At 37.3% G+C, this 19,432-nt stretch overlaps 2 protein-coding genes across 2 annotated transcripts; both read left to right on the forward strand.

Annotated features, from left to right (window-relative positions):
- Positions 1-1,443: 1,443 nt before the first annotated feature.
- On the forward strand, positions 1,444-8,718 carry LOC110797260 (E3 ubiquitin-protein ligase hel2). Its single transcript, XM_022002353.2, has 7 exons — positions 1,444-1,810; positions 4,038-4,340; positions 5,993-6,201; positions 6,283-6,331; positions 6,414-6,503; positions 6,769-6,828; positions 7,075-8,718. Exons 1-7 carry the CDS (start codon positions 1,640-1,642, stop codon positions 8,452-8,454), a joined length of 2,262 nt encoding a protein of 753 aa, XP_021858045.1. The 5' UTR covers positions 1,444-1,639; the 3' UTR covers positions 8,455-8,718.
- Positions 8,719-12,346: 3,628 nt separating this feature from the next.
- On the forward strand, positions 12,347-14,225 carry LOC130459477 (uncharacterized). Its single transcript, XM_056826865.1, has 2 exons — positions 12,347-13,806; positions 14,043-14,225. The coding sequence occupies exons 1-2, from the start codon at positions 12,648-12,650 to the stop codon at positions 14,075-14,077; spliced, it is 1,194 nt and encodes a 397-aa protein (XP_056682843.1). The 5' UTR covers positions 12,347-12,647; the 3' UTR covers positions 14,078-14,225.
- The last annotated feature ends 5,207 nt before the right edge of the window (positions 14,226-19,432 follow it).

A 19,432-nucleotide genomic window follows, 5' to 3' on the forward strand; every position in this document is an offset into this window, starting at 1 on the left:
ATGTTGTTGCAAATAATAAATCTTATTGTTGCTGATGAAGTTTTGAGCTTGAACGTACCCGGTGGAGGAGGGTAGCATCGAACTTGAATAGGAGGAGTGTGGTTAACTGTAGTGTGTGAAGTGAAAGGGGTACCCTTAAGTTGATGCAGGTCGATATCAGTTCGAAACTTCAATTCTTTATGGGCTATACTAGCCTTGAAGAAAACTCTATGAGTATTAAAATTACCATTGTTAAAAATGCATTCATTTCTTTTTTTCCATAGAGCCCAAACAATAAATAAGAAATTTACAAAGAGTTGTTTGGAAGTTTTATAGATACCTAATGGTATCAAAAAAAGTCATGGTGAGGGTTAGCCAAATCTAACCAAGTTTTAATATAGTCAAGTACTCGAGTGTCCAAATCTGTTTTTACAGTTGGACACTGAATAAAAAGGTGATTAATAGTTTCAATGTAAGTGTCACAAAGAGGACAAACATCAAAAGGCAAAATGTTCCTTCTAAAGAGAGTATCCCGAGTAGGGAGACTTATACACTATCAATGTTACATGGAAAATTTGTCAAATACAACCTAATAAAGTTCTCTATTTGTCAATTACAACCTCAAAATTCTAATTTTGCCAATTACAACCTTAAACTTATACATGCATTTTAAATTACATCCCGGAGTTATTTGCCGGCAAAATTCACCGAAAGATGATGTCATAATGTTATTAAAAATAATAATTACATAATTTCTATAAAAAAATTAAATCAATAAATAAGTAAAACAAACAAAAAAATCGAATTTTTTTTATATAGATATTATGTACTTCGTAATTTTTTAATAATGTTATGACATTATCTTCCTGTAATTTTTGTCGGAAAATGGTTTCGGGTTGTAATTTAAAATAGATGTATAATTTTAAGGTTGTAATTGACAAAATTAGAAATTTAAGGTTGTAATTGGCAAATAGAGAACTTTATTAGTTTGTATTTGGCAAATTTGCCATTTTACATACATTATAATTCCTAATACGAGGCAGCTCAACACTCTGCTTCCAAGTCCAAGTTGATCCTTCGTTTGTTGTCTTTCTGATGTTGATACATCGATCTTTGTCGTCTCTGATGATTTCGAACCATCAATCTTTTTCGTCTCTAATGCTGATCCATCGATCTTGGTCGTATCTGATGATCTCGAACTATCAATCTTTTTCGGCTCTGATGATTCTAATTTGTTGCGTCTGTTCTTCTTTCTGCTCAGATAAGTTAAATTAAGTGCAGAGAAGTTCAGATAATATAAGTTCAAATAAGACAAGTCCAATAAAAAAACATCAAACTGTTAGTGAGTAAAAAAAGATTGTAGAAAACGAGCTAGAGTTGACAATCTCCACAATACGACCCAAAGTGAATTTCACGCGACCCGAAACCAACCCGAACCGTTTTCACGACCATGCCACGCCAACTCCCCCACTCCCATTCCCACTTCCCAGTTTACCTGCCGTGTCGTAGAACATACTCCCTCAACACTCGCCTTTTCTCTCTCTAAAACTTCCAGTTTGTCTCCTTTTTTTACTCCAAAAAGTACTAGAGAGAGAAAATCGAGGGATCCATAATCCATTTGAAGAGAGAGAAAGAAAGACAACCACCACAACCACCATAGATGGATGACGGAAGCTGCGCCGTGTGCGCGGAGACACTGGAATGGGTTGCGTACGGGCCGTGCGGACACCGAGATGTATGCGCACTGTGCATCGCTCGCCTTCGATTTGTCTGTGATGATCGCCGTTGCTGCATTTGCCAGTCTCTATCTCCTTCCATCTTCGTCACACGGGTCCCTTTCCTTCTTCGTCTCTTATTTTTCTTGTCTTTTCCCCCCGAAAATTCCTGTAAATTACCCTTTAAAATATTGGAAATAAGAATTAAAATTGCGATTTTTTTGGGTTTATGCTATTTCTGTGGAAATTGGAAAATCCCCAAAAATAATAATTTAATCAATTATATTTTTAATTCAATCTTAATTTTATTTTTGTTGGGATTAGGGGGACCATGTTAGACATTCTCTGCTTTGTGATTTTTGCTCCTTTTGGATAATTTTGCCCCTTCTGGATAATTTTCCCCCTTTTGATCAATGATTTGTGCTTGTTCTGGATTTTGTTAGGGGGGAAGGTATTAGTTTTTGGAGTGTTTGAGGTTGCAGAAATAGACATTTTAATCTATCCATGAAATTGGAGAATGGTGCAAAACTGGAATTGTTATGTGTTTGCTTTGAATTAGTAAATTAGTCATTCTGCTGGAAATTTCTGTCCCTTCAAATTAGTTATCCAGATTTTTTACATCTGATGGAAATTGAGTGATGAAATCATCTGAGCAGCTGTAATTTATGTTTTATGTGTATGTCAGTATGTGTGTGTGTGTGGGGGGGGGGGGGGGGGGGGGGGGGGTTGAGTTGCATAATTGTGTTGTTGGATACAATATGTACCGAAATGGTTGGCTGTAGTTACTCTCACAGGAATTCAGTTGCATCAGCTGGCTAGACTAGGCAAGTCACTTTTGATATTGTGACTTTGTGAGAAGTAGAATTTTGTGTATTTTAGTCAACCAAACAACCTTAGAGAAAGGACTGTTGTTGGATTGAGGGTTAGAAAACGAACAAGAATCATGGCCTCATGGGTCAGATATGGGTATGAAAAGATGAATCGAAGTGAAAGTTTCTCCCCTTCGGAAGGCAATGTAATTGAGAAAATGATACAGAACAGGAAGCATTTTTACTACGTAGTTAGCCGACCCCAAATCATTTTGGGACTAAGGCTTTGTTGTTGTTGTTGTATGCACTTGTGATAAATAAAGTACCTTGTCTCTACGTAGTTCAATGTTAGAGTGAAATGTGAGATGCGTGCATAATAGCTACATAAGTATGAAAATGAAACTCTTATGTGAGTTGGATTTAACAGTAAACTAATATGAATATGTGGCGGCTAAAGAAGCTCCTTTTGACCTTAAGTGTTACATCATTGCCATTCTATTCAAAACCTATTTTCTTGGCACCATCTGATGTGGCTATTTTCTTCCTGTTTTGAGATGCAAAGCGGCAACCTGGTCTAGTACAGAGAGGAAGTGGTCTACGTTAGTGTGGAAAGTCTTTCTAGTGGCAATCTGTACTATTCCTCATATCTAGCTTTTGATGGAGAATGCTATTTTCTAATTGGCAGATTATACCGTAGGTCATAGAATGTCTGGTTGATCCTGTTTCCCCCCGTCCCCCCCCATCTTCACACTCCCTTTTGGGTTATGCTTGTGTGTTAAAATATTTATAGTAATGGTTGATCAAAGGAGATTCTATTAGGATCATGTATTCATGTGGATGATGATGGTCTACAGATTCAGATAGAGATTTTGGAAGAATGCTACTAGCAGACTTGGTACATAGTTTAAGTAAATATAAGGAAGACAGAATCACACAGAAAGGAGGGTCAAGGACTCAAGGGTAATGTTGGAGGGAATATGCCTATTTGGCGCTTAGGTGACCCGGAGTCTAATTTGAGAAGCTATAGATCTAGGACTGAGTTAATTAAATGGGATTGTGGCACAGTGGTGAATGAATTATGTGTTGATTGATTTGTAGGTTGCTGGAATCTGGTGTCCAGCAAACAAATTTACCTATGGAACCCTTGATCTGAATCGTGGATCATTCTTGGTCCAGATTAAGACTCAAAGTAAATTTATTGGCAATTTGTGACAATATAACTGTAGCAATAATGCAAAATAATAATTCTGCAGTACACAAGAATACAACAATGCCTGGTCCTGGATTAATTTCTTGCACCTTCATATCCCCTTACTCCTGCTGGCGTTACCTTTTCACATTATACCGTGATAGAATGATTAAAATTAAGGGTGTAAGAATGGTACAGGGACATCAGCTGGTGTGAGCTGACTACTGAATCGTAAAACTATTTATCATCGTAAATGACCAATAACACTCAAGTGGCGTCTTTATAGTATTGTGAAGCAGTTACATTCATGTTTTATTATCTAATTATTAATTTTCCATGACTCAGGCCTTAGGATCTCTCACGAGGGTAATAAATGACTTTTCAATTCTTCCGGCTGATGCCAAAGATGGTAAGGTGGGATCTTACTGGTATCATGAAGATACACAAGCGTACTTCGATGATTTTGATGAATTCAAGATCATCAAAGCTATGTGTAGGCTCTCATGCAGTGTTTGTGACAAGTTGGAGGCAGAAGGGAAAAGAACTACCAAGAGAAGAGGCAAAATCAAAAGTGTTGAGCAACTCAAAAATCATTTATCCCATCAACATGAACTTTGCTTTTGCAGTCTCTGTTTAGAGTACAAGAAGGTGAGAAACATTGATTTGAAGTGTTATTATATTTGTCAAACTGGTGCATGCCATAAAGATTCCAGTTCATGCTATCTCAGAATGGAAAGTCTGGAGAATGTACTGCAGTCATACTTTCTTTTCCGCTTATTTTGCTAATCCTTTGACAGCATTTGGAGAACAGAATTGTTCTTATTGGTGCAAATGTTCTTTGATCTAACTTCTATGGAGCTGTCATGATTCTTTTTTCCTGGGAGTGTTACTTTTTGTTTCTCTATGGCGTAACTCTTTTAACTTGTTCATTGTGATTTTATGTGGTGTAACGTCAAATTAGATCTCCATGCTGAGTAATCTCTGGCTGTTACTATGAACTTATGTATCAAACATAACTCTATAACTAGATAAGTTATTTTAGTATATGGTGTTTTTTATTCTTGCATAGTCTACTCATTTGTCATGTCCTTGCTTAAGTGGAATCCTTTTATCTGGAAAAGAAGTCAGAAGCTTAGTTTAAAAAAGCGCGAAGCGCACTGAAGCGCCAAAGGGCCCTAGAGCTTAAGCGCAAAGCGAAAGGGCACGCTTTTCGTAGGCGAAGCGCACCCAGAAAGAAATAATAAAATTTCAAAAGTTCAGAACATATGGAGAAAATATGGAAAGAAAAGATGAAAAAAAAATAGAGAAATCAAAACGATGGAAGAACAATTCAAAATCCGACGGGAGAAATCTTGCGAGAAGGCTAGAGAAATCCGGCTAATTGAGAAAATTGCACTAGGATTTTCAAAAACTTCCCAAATATTCACTTTTTTAAAAAAAGAAATCACGTGATACTTTAAAAAAAGAAGATTAGAGTCACGTGGCTTTATTTTTTATAAAAAAGAAGGGTCTGAAGTGCCTAGACTACAAGAAGCGCAAAAGCGCTAGGAAGCGCAGAAGCACCGAAGCGCTAGGAAGCGCGCGCTTGTTGTATGTCGCTGGGCTTCAGCTGGTAGAAGCGTTTTGGTGTGAGCTTCTGAGCTTCCGAGCTTTAAGCGCAAAAAAGCGCGCTTTTTAAAACTAAGGTCAGAAGACTCAGAAGTCAGAACATTGCGCTAACCAGAAAATTGAAAATATTGGATTACAAAAAATGCGAGTAAGACAATTCTGTTTGTTGATAACCTGAGAGCAATCAATCGAGATCAACCGAAGGACACCTTCAAGGGGTTACATGTCGACCATTAAACGCTGTTCAATTCAATAAGTTGTATGTGAATAGGAAGCCCTTTTTGTTTTTCCTCAACAGTCAATAGGAACAAACTGATATACTTGAAGATCTCATTTACCTAATTTTTACTTGTTAGCTATAAGCTGTAGCCCAAATTGAAATGAGATTGAGGTCAGGGTACCATTGCATTTTTTATGCTTAGCGGTTGAAAAGAAGGGTTTCCTTGTTGCTTGGTAACATTATTTGGTTTTGTTTTCAACCCTTGTAATTATTCTTACATCATGATTGTTTAAGTAAGATTTTTTTGAATTTTATATCTTGCCTTCCGGAGGACAAACTTTCTTGGTTTATTACACATGATTTATAAGCATATGTTCCTAATTTTTTTTTTAAATGCTGATGTTCCTATTTTTTTTTTAAGTGCTGATGTTCCTTTTAGTATGATACATTTGTGTTTATTACTGTGAAGCAGGTATTCGTATCTGAGCAGAAGTTATATAGTCGAGTGCAGTTAAGACAGCATATAAGATATGGTGATTCAGAAGTTGATGGTAGTGAAAATGAAAGATGTGGGTTTTCTGGACATCCTCTCTGCGATTTCTGTCATAGATCGTTTTATGGTGATAATGAAATTCACTTCCACATGTCAACTGAACATTATACTTGCCACATATGCCAGAGGTAGAATGAACTTTCAAAAGCTTACTTGTTTTTCTCTCAGTTTATGTGAAACTACATGCATCCAACATCCATCAATTGCAGGCTGGATTCTACTGAATATGACTACTACAAGGACTATAATGACTTGGAGGTTAGGTTCTTGTATCACTTGTCAAGCTCATTCCTTTTTATTTGGTAAATTTTTAACAGTCTGAAAATTGCATATTTCTCAGAACCACTTTGGTGAAGCTCATTTTCTTTGTGAGGAGGACACATGCCTTGAGAAGAAGTTTATTGTTTTTTCGACAGAAGCTGACATGAAGGTCTCATCTTTTTCTTTTGACTGGGAAAACCTTGGTTATTTAGCATAGTTTATTACTTGTTTTGATGGAGGAAAGCATCACTGAATTTAAAAGATAGTCTACATTTTAGGAATTTAGGATGCAAATTAAGTTTCTTAACACATATGTTACTCTTTCATGACATCAAAATCTTTCTGAAGCGTGGGGCTGACATTTCTTGAGTTTTCTATGCTAAAAGTCTTTCTCTTAAGCAGTTGTTTCATGGGATTATATTGTTTATTTTCAGAGACATATTGCTTCGGAGCATGGTGGAAAAATGTCTCGTTCATACAAAACTGCTTTGCAGGTATTTGTGATCCCCTTTATTGATCTGCATTTGCATGGTGCTTTTGTCATTTAATCTTGCATTCTTGGCAATGTATGACCTAGGTTGTCGATTTTCTAGATATCATTCCAGAGGGGTATAAAATCTAGCTATTATGATCTGTTAAATTGTGTTTTCTCCATTTCTGTCAGAAGAAGATGCATATGCTCTGTAGAAAAACCAGTTCATGACTTCATGTGATTAACTTAATTGACATTTATACCACAGCTACGGGAATGCTTTCATCATCCGGAAAGGGAGGAAGGTCTCCGTGTAACAGAACACGTTTCATTTGTTGAGACATCTAACATTCAACTCTCTTCTACTAGTTCAGCTAATGAGGAAAGAACCAACTCCAATTCACTGCATGGTGCTATATCAGCTGGTGCTACTGCAACTACTGTGCCATCTTCGGGACAACTTCAGGGAGCAACGTTAGACTTCAGGAGTGTACTTCTAAGTGGTTCTGAATATCCTGCACTGCCAGGATCATCGAAAAGACGACGCCGTAAATCCAAAAAGAAGTCAGAGGAAACTGGTACCAATCACCCTCCTGCAAACAGTTCCTCACAATTTCAGTCGTCAGATGCAGGACACTTGTCACAATCTAGCCCAATTATTTCACGGGAAATCGAACCTTTAGCAGTTGGTCACTTCCCATCCTCTAGCTCGATCAACTCTTATGGCAATCCTTCTGCTAGTGCAAATTCATGGACTGATAGTATTGAAGATGTGGGCCCCTCTTCTTCAGTTCCTAATCTTATTGACATGGGAGCTAAACACCCTTCTGCATCTGATAAGAGTAAACTGATTGGAGATGACATTAAGGCTGCTAACAAGTCCTTAGTTGAGAGAATACGTGCTTCCTTAGAATACGACAAGGATAAATATGCCGCCTTCAAAATAATCTCAAAGGAATATCGTGATTGTGAGATTGATGCTGGAGAATACTTTGCTTATGTTCATCAGTTTGGCCTTGCTCATCTTATTGGTGACTTGGCTAGACTTTGTCCTGATCCACGGAAGCAAAAGGAACTCATGGAAATTCATGTCATCAGTTTGGGAGACAACATTAATGGAAATGGGATGAGGGAAAGTGGTAAAAGTAAAACAACTGCTGGTAAGCATTCCAAAAAAGGAAAGGAAAAGTGTGGAGATTTTGGCCGCACCATTAAAGGGGAAACCTTGTCAGATGATAGCATTGCAAATAGTCTCAAGAAACTGAACTTGAATGCTCAGTTTCAGGAAGAAGATCCTCCCTTGTCAAAGATCGTGAATCCAGTCCACAGAAAATCCCAGACTTCAGCTGAACTGTCTGAAGATGTGGTTCATGTGAATGGTGGAAGCTCGAACAGTTCTCCAGAAACTGCTGTTACAACAGTAGGCAGAAAGAAGACAAAGAAAAAGTCAAAGTTTCTTAAGACTCGTCTTGGTGAAAGTTCATTGTCAGAGGTTCCAGATATCAACTGTTCTTCTCACTTGGCCTCTGATCTGTTGGTGGTTCGATCTAATCAAGACTCGATTCTTGCTTCAGTTCGTGGGGTTTGGAGAAATGACGGGGGTAGGAGATTGGTGACTATGAGCCAGGCATTACCCTCGAATCGATGAGCTGTGTCTCCTCTTCTTTGGTGTATGCCCTCCTCTTCTGTAGTCTGCATTTTGCAGCACTTACAGAAGTTTTTGATGATGACGATAACTATGTAAGGAATGATGATGTGGGTTCTTATTTTTGTTGAAAAGCATTGAGAGCCGACTTTCCAGAACAGGTAGCTGTAGCTGTAGAGATGATATAATGTAATATGATAGTCGCCTTATACCTAGACAATCACATCTTACTGGATTTGTTTATTGAGTTATTGTTTATTTGTAGTATGATGATTTTCATTTACTTGTTTATTGATGTAAGTCTTCTAATTAGAAAGTAATCAGGTTGATTAGCAGGGAAACATTAGACTAATTCATCCTTGCAGGCGATACCAGTGCAAGTAATACTATGTGTAAGTTTCTTACTCTTTGTTGGGCTATTTGGGGGTGCTCGTAAAAAGGTTTTTTTGGTTCTACTACGAGTAGTTTTCATCGCCTTCGGCGAGTGGACTAATTCATAAAAAGTTTGTGATTGCACGTGAGGAGTTTGAACCGATGAATATGGCGAAATATGCGGGTCAGGAGGGTAGTAATAAACTAGTAATAGGGGGCTGTGAACCTGTGATCAATGGCCTGCGTGAGAACAAGAAGGGAAGCACTAATTTACATCTTTTTGAGGATATTTTAGGCTTTATGTTATTCCTTTGATAGTGCAGTGTGGTCTTTTGTTAAACGTAGTGGGAATAAAGTTGCTCATAATTTAGTCTATTTCTTACGTTGGGATATTGCACGATGATTGTGGGAGGATGATTTTCCGAGTAGTGTGTTGAACGATGTAGCTACCGATTTATTAATATGATATTCCGTTATTGTGTTCCTTAAAAAAAAAAAAAAAAACTAGACCTGATCAATGAATACACAATACCTCTATTTTCTTGAATTCTACTAAATAACTATAGCAACAAAACTAGACCTTGCCAAAAACCTAGGCCATTATGTCGAGTCAGGCCGAGTCTAGCCAAACTCTGGGCCAATTTTTTATGCCTAAACTCGTTGTTTGGGCAAAAAAGTAGGCTTTTCACGCCATTTGATTAGTACAATTTTATAATTAAAATTTTAGTTTTTAGTTGCACAAAATCCGCACAATTCGGGTTGGGGCAGGCCTGAAAATTTTGCCCAAATCCTATTTTTTCGGACCAAATCGGGTTAGCGGGTCAGACTTAATGATCAGGTGTAACAGAAACCAAGATTTTTTTTTTACTTTTTTACACGTGGAAGGGGAGAGGTAGAGAGTAAAAGAATTTTTAAATATAATTGTGACCCACAAAGTGGGGTGGAAGATGATAATATATGAATTAAAAGTTTGACACAAATGAAATAAAGTAAAAGTGAGTAGAACATAGGAAAACACTTAAAAATGAAAAGTGAATAGAACTTAGGAAGTTGGAGGGAGTAGTACTGTAGTACTATTACATAGTGAATGTATTGGGAGAATAAAGGAACACGAATATTGTACTCCCTCCGTCCCATTTTATTCTTTACGTTTGGTATCATGCACGCGATTTAACAAATAATTAATGTGAACAAAAAAAAAATCATTTAAACAATGCAATTATATTTATTTAATACTTACTCATATTTTCACTTTTATCTAAAACTTGACATTGAAAAAATGAGAAAAATTTAATGTTTCAATAGGAAAATGTGAGAAATTTAATGGCCTAATGAATTTGATTGGTTTAAATAATTATTTGGCACAATTTTTGAGAGAATATTAGGAATTTTTAAGTTATAATATAAAAGGAAATATTCCAAACATAAAGATTAGAATGGGACACTAAAAACGGAAAGCGTAAAGAATAAAATGGGACGGACGAAATAGTCTTTATTTTTTTTGAGGTAATCAATATCACTAATATATACTTCCTCCGTTCCACAATAGATGCATCGTTTCTCATTTGCGCACTATTCATCAATCAACTTTGACAATCATTTTTTTTTACTGTTGTGTAAGAAAAAAAACATAGTCAAGTGAGTTCTTTTTAAATTCGTATTAATGCAAGGATTCCAAGTATTAACTGTTTATAATTTTTACTTATACGCATTTAGAGATATTAATGATCAAAGAAGCATAATGGCATACGTGCAAATAGAAATGATGAATCATTTGCGGAACGAAAGAAGTATCAGTCTTTATTTTTTGAGGTAATGGCGGATCTTCCTTATGATCTCGGTGGACTTGGCCTTCCTAGGTGGAAAATTTCATAGTTATTTTTTAGTTTTATCCCCTTTAAAATTTGATAATAACGTATAAATTTTATATTATATTGTTTAAGTTTCTATTAACTCTTCTCATAAAATTGTTCAAGTTCTGCCACAATTTTAAGAAGTATGTATAGACTCCGATGTATTAATATGTCAGGCTTTATTCTCTTTACCTGATATATTTAATTTTCCTATTTTGATCTGGTTTGGTCTGATCTGAATATTTTCTATGAGTGTTTTTTGCTTTTACTGGTATGATCTGATGTGATATGGTATGATCTAGTGTAATCTGGTTCAATTTTTCAAGTCTGATTTAACAAACAATAAGAATATGGTAAATGAAAAAGAAAAAAAAAGGAGCATGGCCTTAGGCTGCATTCTATATATATTCACCTGATTTTCACTTATTTTTCCTGAACTTATCTTATCTGAACTTATCTGAACTTAACTGAACTTATCTGAACTTATCAAAAACTTATTTTAGTTATAAATTGTACTTGACCAACCCTTATTTTTCCTGAACTTATCTTATCTGAACTTATCTAAACTTAACTGAACTTATCTGAACTTATTTTTCCTGAAATAAGTGGAAATAAGGTGAACAGAACAGGGTTTGCATTATTTTTCCAATGGAGGATATATGACTTCACGATTTATGTGGGGTTAGGAAAATTATTGATCTTTCTTTTGCTTTTTTTTATTTTTGGTATTTTGGTGATTTACGAAAAACCAAAAATACAAAATTACGTGTAAGGACACGTGGAATCCATCAAAGGTTGAGCTCTCTCCTTCACAATTCACAAATAGAAACTATACGAAGCCATTGCTTTCACCGTTAATTGCTTTACTCTTTTTTAAAAAAGAGTCGACGATGTTTGCATCTATCACTACAAAACATTGATATGGACTCTAATGGATATTCATATATGATTAAAACCCTAGACAAATTAAAGTCTAATATGAGAGGAACTCGCCATAACTCCAAAATTTAGGATTACTCTATGAAATACTTTGTAGTTAAAATGGTTTAAGAAGATAGCTTAATGTTCTTTACGCTTACTATTTGCACGGACTCCACTGCAATATTTAACGACTTATATATCAAATTTCGTATGTGAATTTTTTAAAAAATTTGATATTTTGAAAATACATAACGAGACGAATCTAACAAGATCTTACATGATAACATTTTGATGTATATAAAACAGTGAGAATTCACGGTCAAAGTTTTCACACTTTGGACACATATTACAAAGCGTAAAGAATATTAAGGAAACAGAGGTAGTATATGATATTGTTGTTATCAATTTTTCATAACAAGAACGGGTTGAAACATTCTCATTCAATTTTTAGTAGTTAGACAGCTTTATTGCGGTTCACAATGAGCCGATGTATAACACTTTGTGATCGAGTCTTAATCTGAAACTTTTCATCCATATTTAAGCATATTATGGAGTATATGACATAACTTTCACTAAAAATAAATAAATATATACGGAGTACTACTTGTTCTAAACTATACTTTGAATTATGAAAAATCGAAAAATACAGAAACTAGATAATCTATTTAATTACCGCAAGATTAATTAGATCCTTAAATAAGCCGTGCGCGTGCTAAGTCTTGATTAATAATATATAGCTATACTAACTAATAGAATATGTAATCTTCTAATTATGTAAAGCATATATTGTGTAATCATCTAATTATGTATAGGCTATAATTAGAGAATAAATTAGAATAATCAGTCAATCAATCACGACTAAATTAACGTGATTGATTCTGCAAATATTCAATCAGAATACTTGCCTTGTAATATGTATATATACTCCAAGTCAATGAATAACAAATCACGGAGTTATACTTCTAACATGGTATCAGCAGTTTAAACACAAACACGCAGCCCTAGCCCTCGCCGTAGCCACTGTCTTCTTCCTCTGCTCCGTCAAACACCATGGCTGGCGATGACCCAACTCCTTTGCCTCCTTCTACACACCCTGCCCTTACTGTAAGCAACATCAAAACCTTCATTCCCGTTATGTTGGAGCTCGAATCATCCCAATATGGGTCGTGGGCTGAACTATTTCAGATTCATGCTAGGGCTTTCCTCGTCCTCGACCACATCATTCCACCAACTGATCCGACGGCTGCACCAACGGTGGACAAGGCTCTCTGGTCTCGTATTGATGCCATTGTTCTCCAATGGATATACGGGACGATTTCTAACGACCTCCTTCACACTATCATTGAGCCTGGTTCCACTGCACAAGAAGCATGGGATCGTTTGCGAGAACTCTTCCAAAACAACAAAAACTCGCGAGCGGTTCACTTGGAGCATAAGTTCTCGACGATTGCTATGGCCGACTTCCCTAATGCCACGGCCTACTGTCAGCAACTCAAAATGCTTGCTGATCAACTAGCCAACGTTGGCGCCCCGGTATCCAACCACCGCATGGTCCTCCGCCTTGTCGCCGGTCTCCCGGGTGAGTATCGTAATGTTGCATCTCAAATTCAGCACAAAGATCCTCTTCCTTTATTTCCTGTTGCTCGTTCTATGTTGTTATTGGAAGAAGATACTTTAAACGCTAGTGCCGCCATCGAGGCCTCCGCGATGGTGGCTGCCACAAATGATACCCATGACCACCGTGATAATGGTAACAATAATTACCACGGTGGCCGTGGGAATCGCAACAATTACAGGGGGAAAAAGGGAGGTGGCCGTGGTGGCGGTCGCGGAAATTCAGACCACCGTGGGCATGGTGGTCGTGGCAAGGGAGGCAGTGTCCGTGGTGGTGGCCACGGTGGCCACGGTGGGACGCCCAACCAGCCACAGCAACAAGGTTGGGCTCAGCCACAACAACTCTTCTTTCCATGGATGCAACATTGGGCCCCTCCATGCCCATATCCAACCAACCATTGGGCTCGTCCATCAGGCCCAGCTAATCAGCAGGCTGGTATTCTTGGCCCAAGGCCAGCACAGGCTTTCACTGCGGCAGGGCCTTCTTATTGCCCAACGGACATCGATCATGCAATGCACACTATGTCTCTTCACCAACCCGATCCTAATTGGTACATGGACACCGGTGCCACTTCCCACATGACGTCTAATCAAGGTACTCTCTCGTCTTATTTTAATTTGAGCACTAAACGTAATATAATTGTTGGTAATGGCCATTCAATTCCGATTCGTGGTTATGGTGATACATCCCTTTCCTCTCCCCATCAACCCTTGTCCTTACGTAATGTTCTCCATGCTCCTAATCTTATCAAAAACTTGATTTCCGTCCGTAAATTTACTAATGATAACTCTGTTTCTGTTGAATTTGATCCTTTTGGGTTTTCTGTGAAGGACTACAAGACGGGGACGCATCTCATGAGATGTGATAGCAAAGGCGACCTCTATCCCATCCCCTCCTCTCTCAAAACTCAAGCCATTTCACCATCCGCTTTTGCTGCTATCTCACCTACCTTATGGCATGACCGATTAGGCCATCCGGGTGCCCCTATTTTATCGTCTTTATGCAAAAATAAGTTTATTCCATGTAATAAACCTCTTTCTAATTATGTTTGTCATTCATGTGTGCTGGGAAAACATATTCGATTGCCTTTTGATGCATCTAATTCTTCTACTAGTTTGCCATTTGATATTATTCACAGTGATCTTTGGACCTCTCCTATATTGAGTTCATCAGGCCATCGTTATTATATGCTTGTCATTGATGATTTTTCAAAATTTCTGTGGACATTTCCAATTTCTAATAAATCCCATGTGTTTGCTAAATTTATGGAATTTCGGGCATACATACGGACTCAATTTGAACGAGAAATTAAAAATTTACAATGTGATAATGGGAGGGAATACATTAATGGTCCTTTCAAAAAATTCTGTGAATTAAATGGTATGTCTTTTCGGTTGTCCTGTCCTCATACTTCACCTCAAAACGGAAAAGCCGAACGCAAAATACGTACCATCAATAATATCATACGCACCCTTCTCATTCATGCATCTTTACCTCCCTCATTTTGGCATCACGCATTGCAAATGGCAACCTATCTCCTTAACATACTTCCGAATAAGTTATTGGCATATCAATCCCCGGTCAAAATTCTTTATAATAAAGATCCATCTTATTCCCATCTTAGGGTATTCGGGTGCTTGTGCTATCCACTCTTCTCCTCCACATCCATTAATAAATTACAGGCCCGCTCTACACCTTGTGTTTTCTTAGGATATCCCACTAATCACCGTGGTTATAAGTGTTACGACTTATCAAATAATAAAATAATTATTAGTAGGCACGTGATTTTTGATGAAAATACGTTTCCATTTGCAAGTGCACACACTCCTAAACCTAGTGATTATGATTTCGTAACTGATGGCTTGTCTCCTCTAGCTGTGCAGGCCCACGCATCTCAGCCCATTCCTGTGCCGAGTGAACCCATGACAGGGCAGAATAGGTCTTTGGGTGCCCACGGGACTGTTCAATCAGCTGTGGGCCTCCAATTACCTACCCAGCTTGGTCGTTCGCCGGCCCAACCCAATCCCCTTGCCCAAACCCCGCAGCACCCTGTTGGTCATCCCTCTCCTATTGACCAGACTGGACCGCCCTCACCAACGGCCCAGTCCACTCCACTTGGTACACAACAGCGAGCCCACCCACGAGTTTCATCACCATCTAACTCTCCCAATCACTCCCCTGTCCTATCCCCTACATGCAGCGGCCCAACTCCCGAGGCCCAACATACCTCTAGGGATTCTCCTAGACAGCAGGCCCAACCTCCCCATGTCTCCCCTCAAATGACCACTAGAGCCCAACATGGCATTTTCAAGCCTAAGAAACTTTTTAATCTCCACACTTCGGTTACCAAGTCCCCTCTTCCTCGTAACCCAGTAACTGCTTTGTCCGACCCGAATTGGAAAATGGCCATGGTTGATGAATTTGATGCTCTAATTAAAAATAAGACGTGGGAGTTGGTGCCTCGTCCCTCTAATGTTAATATTATTCGTTGTATGTGGATTTTCTCTCACAAAGAAAAGTCTAATGGTGATTTTGAGCGACATAAAGCTCGTCTTGTTGGTGATGGCAGGTCTCAACAGGTTGGTATTGATTGTGGAGAAACTTTCAGTCCGGTGGTCAAACCGGCTACTATTCGGATCGTTCTTAGTATTGCTTTATCCAAAAAGTGGCATATCCATCAGTTGGATGTCAAGAATGCATTTTTACATGGAGAGCTACAGGAAACGGTCTATATGCATCAACCACTTGGGTTCCGTGACCCAACCCATCCGGATTATGTGTGCTTACTAAAGAAGTCTTTATATGGGCTCAAGCAAGCTCCACGAGCTTGGTATAAACGTTTTGCTGATTTTGTTTCCACAATTGGCTTCTCACATAGTACTTCGGATAACTCATTGTTTATTTTTCGTCGTGGAAACGACATGGCTTATTTGTTGTTATATGTGGATGACATTATTTTGACTGCCTCATCTGAATCTCTAAAGCAGTCCATTATGTCTCTTCTCAGTTCAGAATTTGCCATGAAGGACTTAGGTCCTCTGAGTTATTTTTTGGGAATTGCTGTCACTCGTCATGCAGGTGGCCTATTTCTATCTCAGCGAAAATATGCGGCAGAAATTATTGAGCGGGCAAATATGTCTTCTTGTCGCCCATCTGCAACTCCAGTCGACACCAAGGCAAAATTGGGGGCGGATTCCGGCTCTCCTGTTGCAGATCCATCCCATTTTCGTAGCTTGGCCGGTGCATTGCAATATCTTACTTTTACCCGTCCGGACATCTCTTACGCTGTTCAGCAAATTTGCCTTCATATGCACGACCCACGAGAGGGCCACATGCTTGCACTGAAACGCATTGTCCGTTACATCCAGGGGACTCTATCCTTTGGCTTACATTTGTACCCCTCTTCTATTTCAAGTCTGGTCTCATACACTGATGCTGATTGGGGTGGGTGCCCCGACACAAGACGATCTACATCCGGATATTGTGTCTTTCTGGGTGACAACTTAATTTCTTGGTCCTCCAAACGACAGCCCACACTGTCGCGGTCCAGTGCCGAAGCCGAGTATCGGGGTGTTGCCAATGTTGTTTCGGAGTCATGTTGGATCCGAAACTTACTATTAGAGCTACATTGTCCAGTTCAGAAAGCTACATTGGTATATTGTGACAACATTAGTGCGATTTATCTTTCGGGTAATCCGGTACAACACCAACGCACTAAACACATTGAGATGGACATTCATTTTGTACGTGAGAAAGTTGCACGCGGTCATGTTCGTGTCTTACATGTCCCTTCCCGTTATCAGATAGCTGACATTTTCACGAAAGGGCTTCCGCGCGTATTATTTGATGATTTTAGGGACAGTCTCAGCGTACGACAACCTCCCGCTTCAACTGAGGGGGTGTAATAGAATATGTAATCTTCTAATTATGTAAAGCATATATTGTGTAATCATCTAATTATGTATAGGCTATAATTAGAGAATAAATTAGAATAATCAGTCAATCAATCACGACTAAATTAACGTGATTGATTCTGCAAATATTCAATCAGAATACTTGCCTTGTAATATGTATATATACTCCAAGTCAATGAATAACAAATCACGGAGTTATACTTCTAACACTAACAAACAAGCTCAATGCCCCACTTGGCCCAATGACTCAAGCCACAACATATTTAATAAGTCAAGCACGTGGATATATTTAAAGATATGCAAAGGTTCATATTTCTTCCATGTGGGAGAAAACTCCCACATAACAAAGTGAAGACTATTATATCTAACACTACTTTAACTTGTGTATTAGACAATACATTTCGGCAGTTTGCACTCTTTTCCCTTAACCGATTTCAATATAAATCAAGAGTTTTGGCAAAGCCACTAATGAACCATCACTCGTCAAAAATACAATAATTCAACTCCTCTAACATTCTAAAATAGTATAGGTAACTAATTACAAACTACCATCGGTCAGCAGTGATAACGCCAAAATTTTAAAGTTGTGGTGTCCTCAATCAACAAAATAATAGTGTAAAGCGAAGGAAACCTGGAAAGAACAAGTACGTTTCTATAATTTTATTTTTATTTGAGGTGTTATAGATCATCCATGATCCAATGTAACTTCGCTACTGCCACTAATTTTATATTTAACGTATGTGGCAAGCACCCATTGGAGTTGAGAAAACATCCAAGGACAAATAACGAAGAAAAATAAGATTAATAAGAATTTGTGGTAGTGATTAAAAATATAAGAAAAGGGGCCATTGAAGTTACGGGCATATGAAATTCGTCCTTATACTGCGGGTAACATAATGGGGTCATTTAAGGGTACGTGATCAACGCATTTGACATGTGTCTTTTGATAAGGTATTTATATTTGTATTTTATTAATAGTGACGTAAGTGTAAGCTGTCCTCCCACTCTTTGCAAAAGGCAACATTTTTTATAAGTGAATAACGTACGCATGGTTATAAATTATAAGCGTATTAAGTTATCAAACTCCGGAGTCTTTGGTTACGAAAATGATAAAGGTCGCAACATGCGACCTTTAAGCCGTGTCACAATGATGACATGGCATGCTTATGTGTCATGATTTAAATTGGTTATAAGAGATTGGGAACAAAAAAAAACAGGTGAATGAGAGATTTGTAAAACAGTTAGTAAATATAACTAACAATTAATTAACATATATATAGTCAAACCATCTAACAACTAATAATTACGTAGTATATAGTTATACGAGTGTCAATCTTATGTTTTTTTTTGGTATTGAACTCCTATATTTTACCATTTACTAAGTGTCTAAGTTTGTGACATGAAAATATGAGATATGGTGTACTAATTTTCACTTATTATTGTTTAATATTCACATTTCACTTAGCTGATCTTATCAGAGGTTTAAATCCTTTCCATTTTAATTGTATCTCTATGATATAATTAACATTTTCGTTCATTAGTTATTAGTTTTCATTTAAGTTAGTTAAATTGTTCACACCAATTTATAGTTTTCTGTCTTTAAGAATCTCTATTATGTAAGCTAGTTTTTTGTATTAGCCAACTCGTAAGTTGTTTGAAGTCTACCTAAAATTATTTAAAAGTCCCTACTTTTTTATGTACTTCGTACTCTTTACAAAATATTATATCCGTCTCTTTTTGTTCTTTACATTTGGTATCATGCACGCGATTTAACTAATGATTAATGTAGATTGAGATTCATTTTATTTTTAATTTAAACAATGCGAATTATATATGTTTATTTATAATGTTCCCACTTTAATCCAAAAACCGACATTGTAAATGTGTGAAAGATTTAATGCTGACATTATAAAAGTGTAAGAGATTAAATGCTCCAAATAAATTTAATTGATTAAAATAATCACTTGATAGTATATTAAGGACATTTATGGATAATATAAAAAGAAATATTTTTAATGTAAAGAACAAAATGAGACACCTTAAACGGATATGTAAAGAACAAAAAGGGACGAACAATTGTTATATATATAGTATGTGTTTTACAGTTTTACTTCTACTTCGTAAAATTTAAAGCACGCATCACGTGCATATATAGAAGTAGTTTTTTTTATATATATGATTATTATTACAGCTTCCTTACGGAATAGGACAAGGCCACTTGTTCTACATGCGCCCATAACAATCTCGTATTAAATGTAGCAATCATGTGCTTATTATCATGTTTAGGAAAACCAAAGTGGCATAAA

Source organism: Spinacia oleracea, chromosome 4, assembly GCF_020520425.1.
Source record: "Spinacia oleracea cultivar Varoflay chromosome 4, BTI_SOV_V1, whole genome shotgun sequence".
In the NCBI taxonomy this organism is placed as follows: Eukaryota; Viridiplantae; Streptophyta; class Magnoliopsida; order Caryophyllales; family Amaranthaceae; genus Spinacia; species Spinacia oleracea.

Bases quoted from the DNA above. Each gene is read 5' to 3' on its own strand.
- LOC110797260 (XM_022002353.2), top strand. From the start codon at position 1,640: ATGGATGACGGAAGCTGCGCCGTGTGCGCGGAGACACTGGAATGGGTT. The intron at 6,202-6,282 runs GTAGAATGAACT...CATCAATTGCAG, and splicing joins ACTTGCCACATATGCCAGAG to GCTGGATTCTACTGAATATG. The intron at 6,332-6,413 runs GTTAGGTTCTTG...CATATTTCTCAG, and splicing joins AGGACTATAATGACTTGGAG to AACCACTTTGGTGAAGCTCA.
- LOC130459477 (XM_056826865.1), top strand. From the start codon at position 12,648: ATGGCTGGCGATGACCCAACTCCTTTGCCTCCTTCTACACACCCTGCC. The intron at 13,807-14,042 runs GTACTCTCTCGT...TTTTCTGTGAAG, and splicing joins CCACATGACGTCTAATCAAG to GACTACAAGACGGGGACGCA.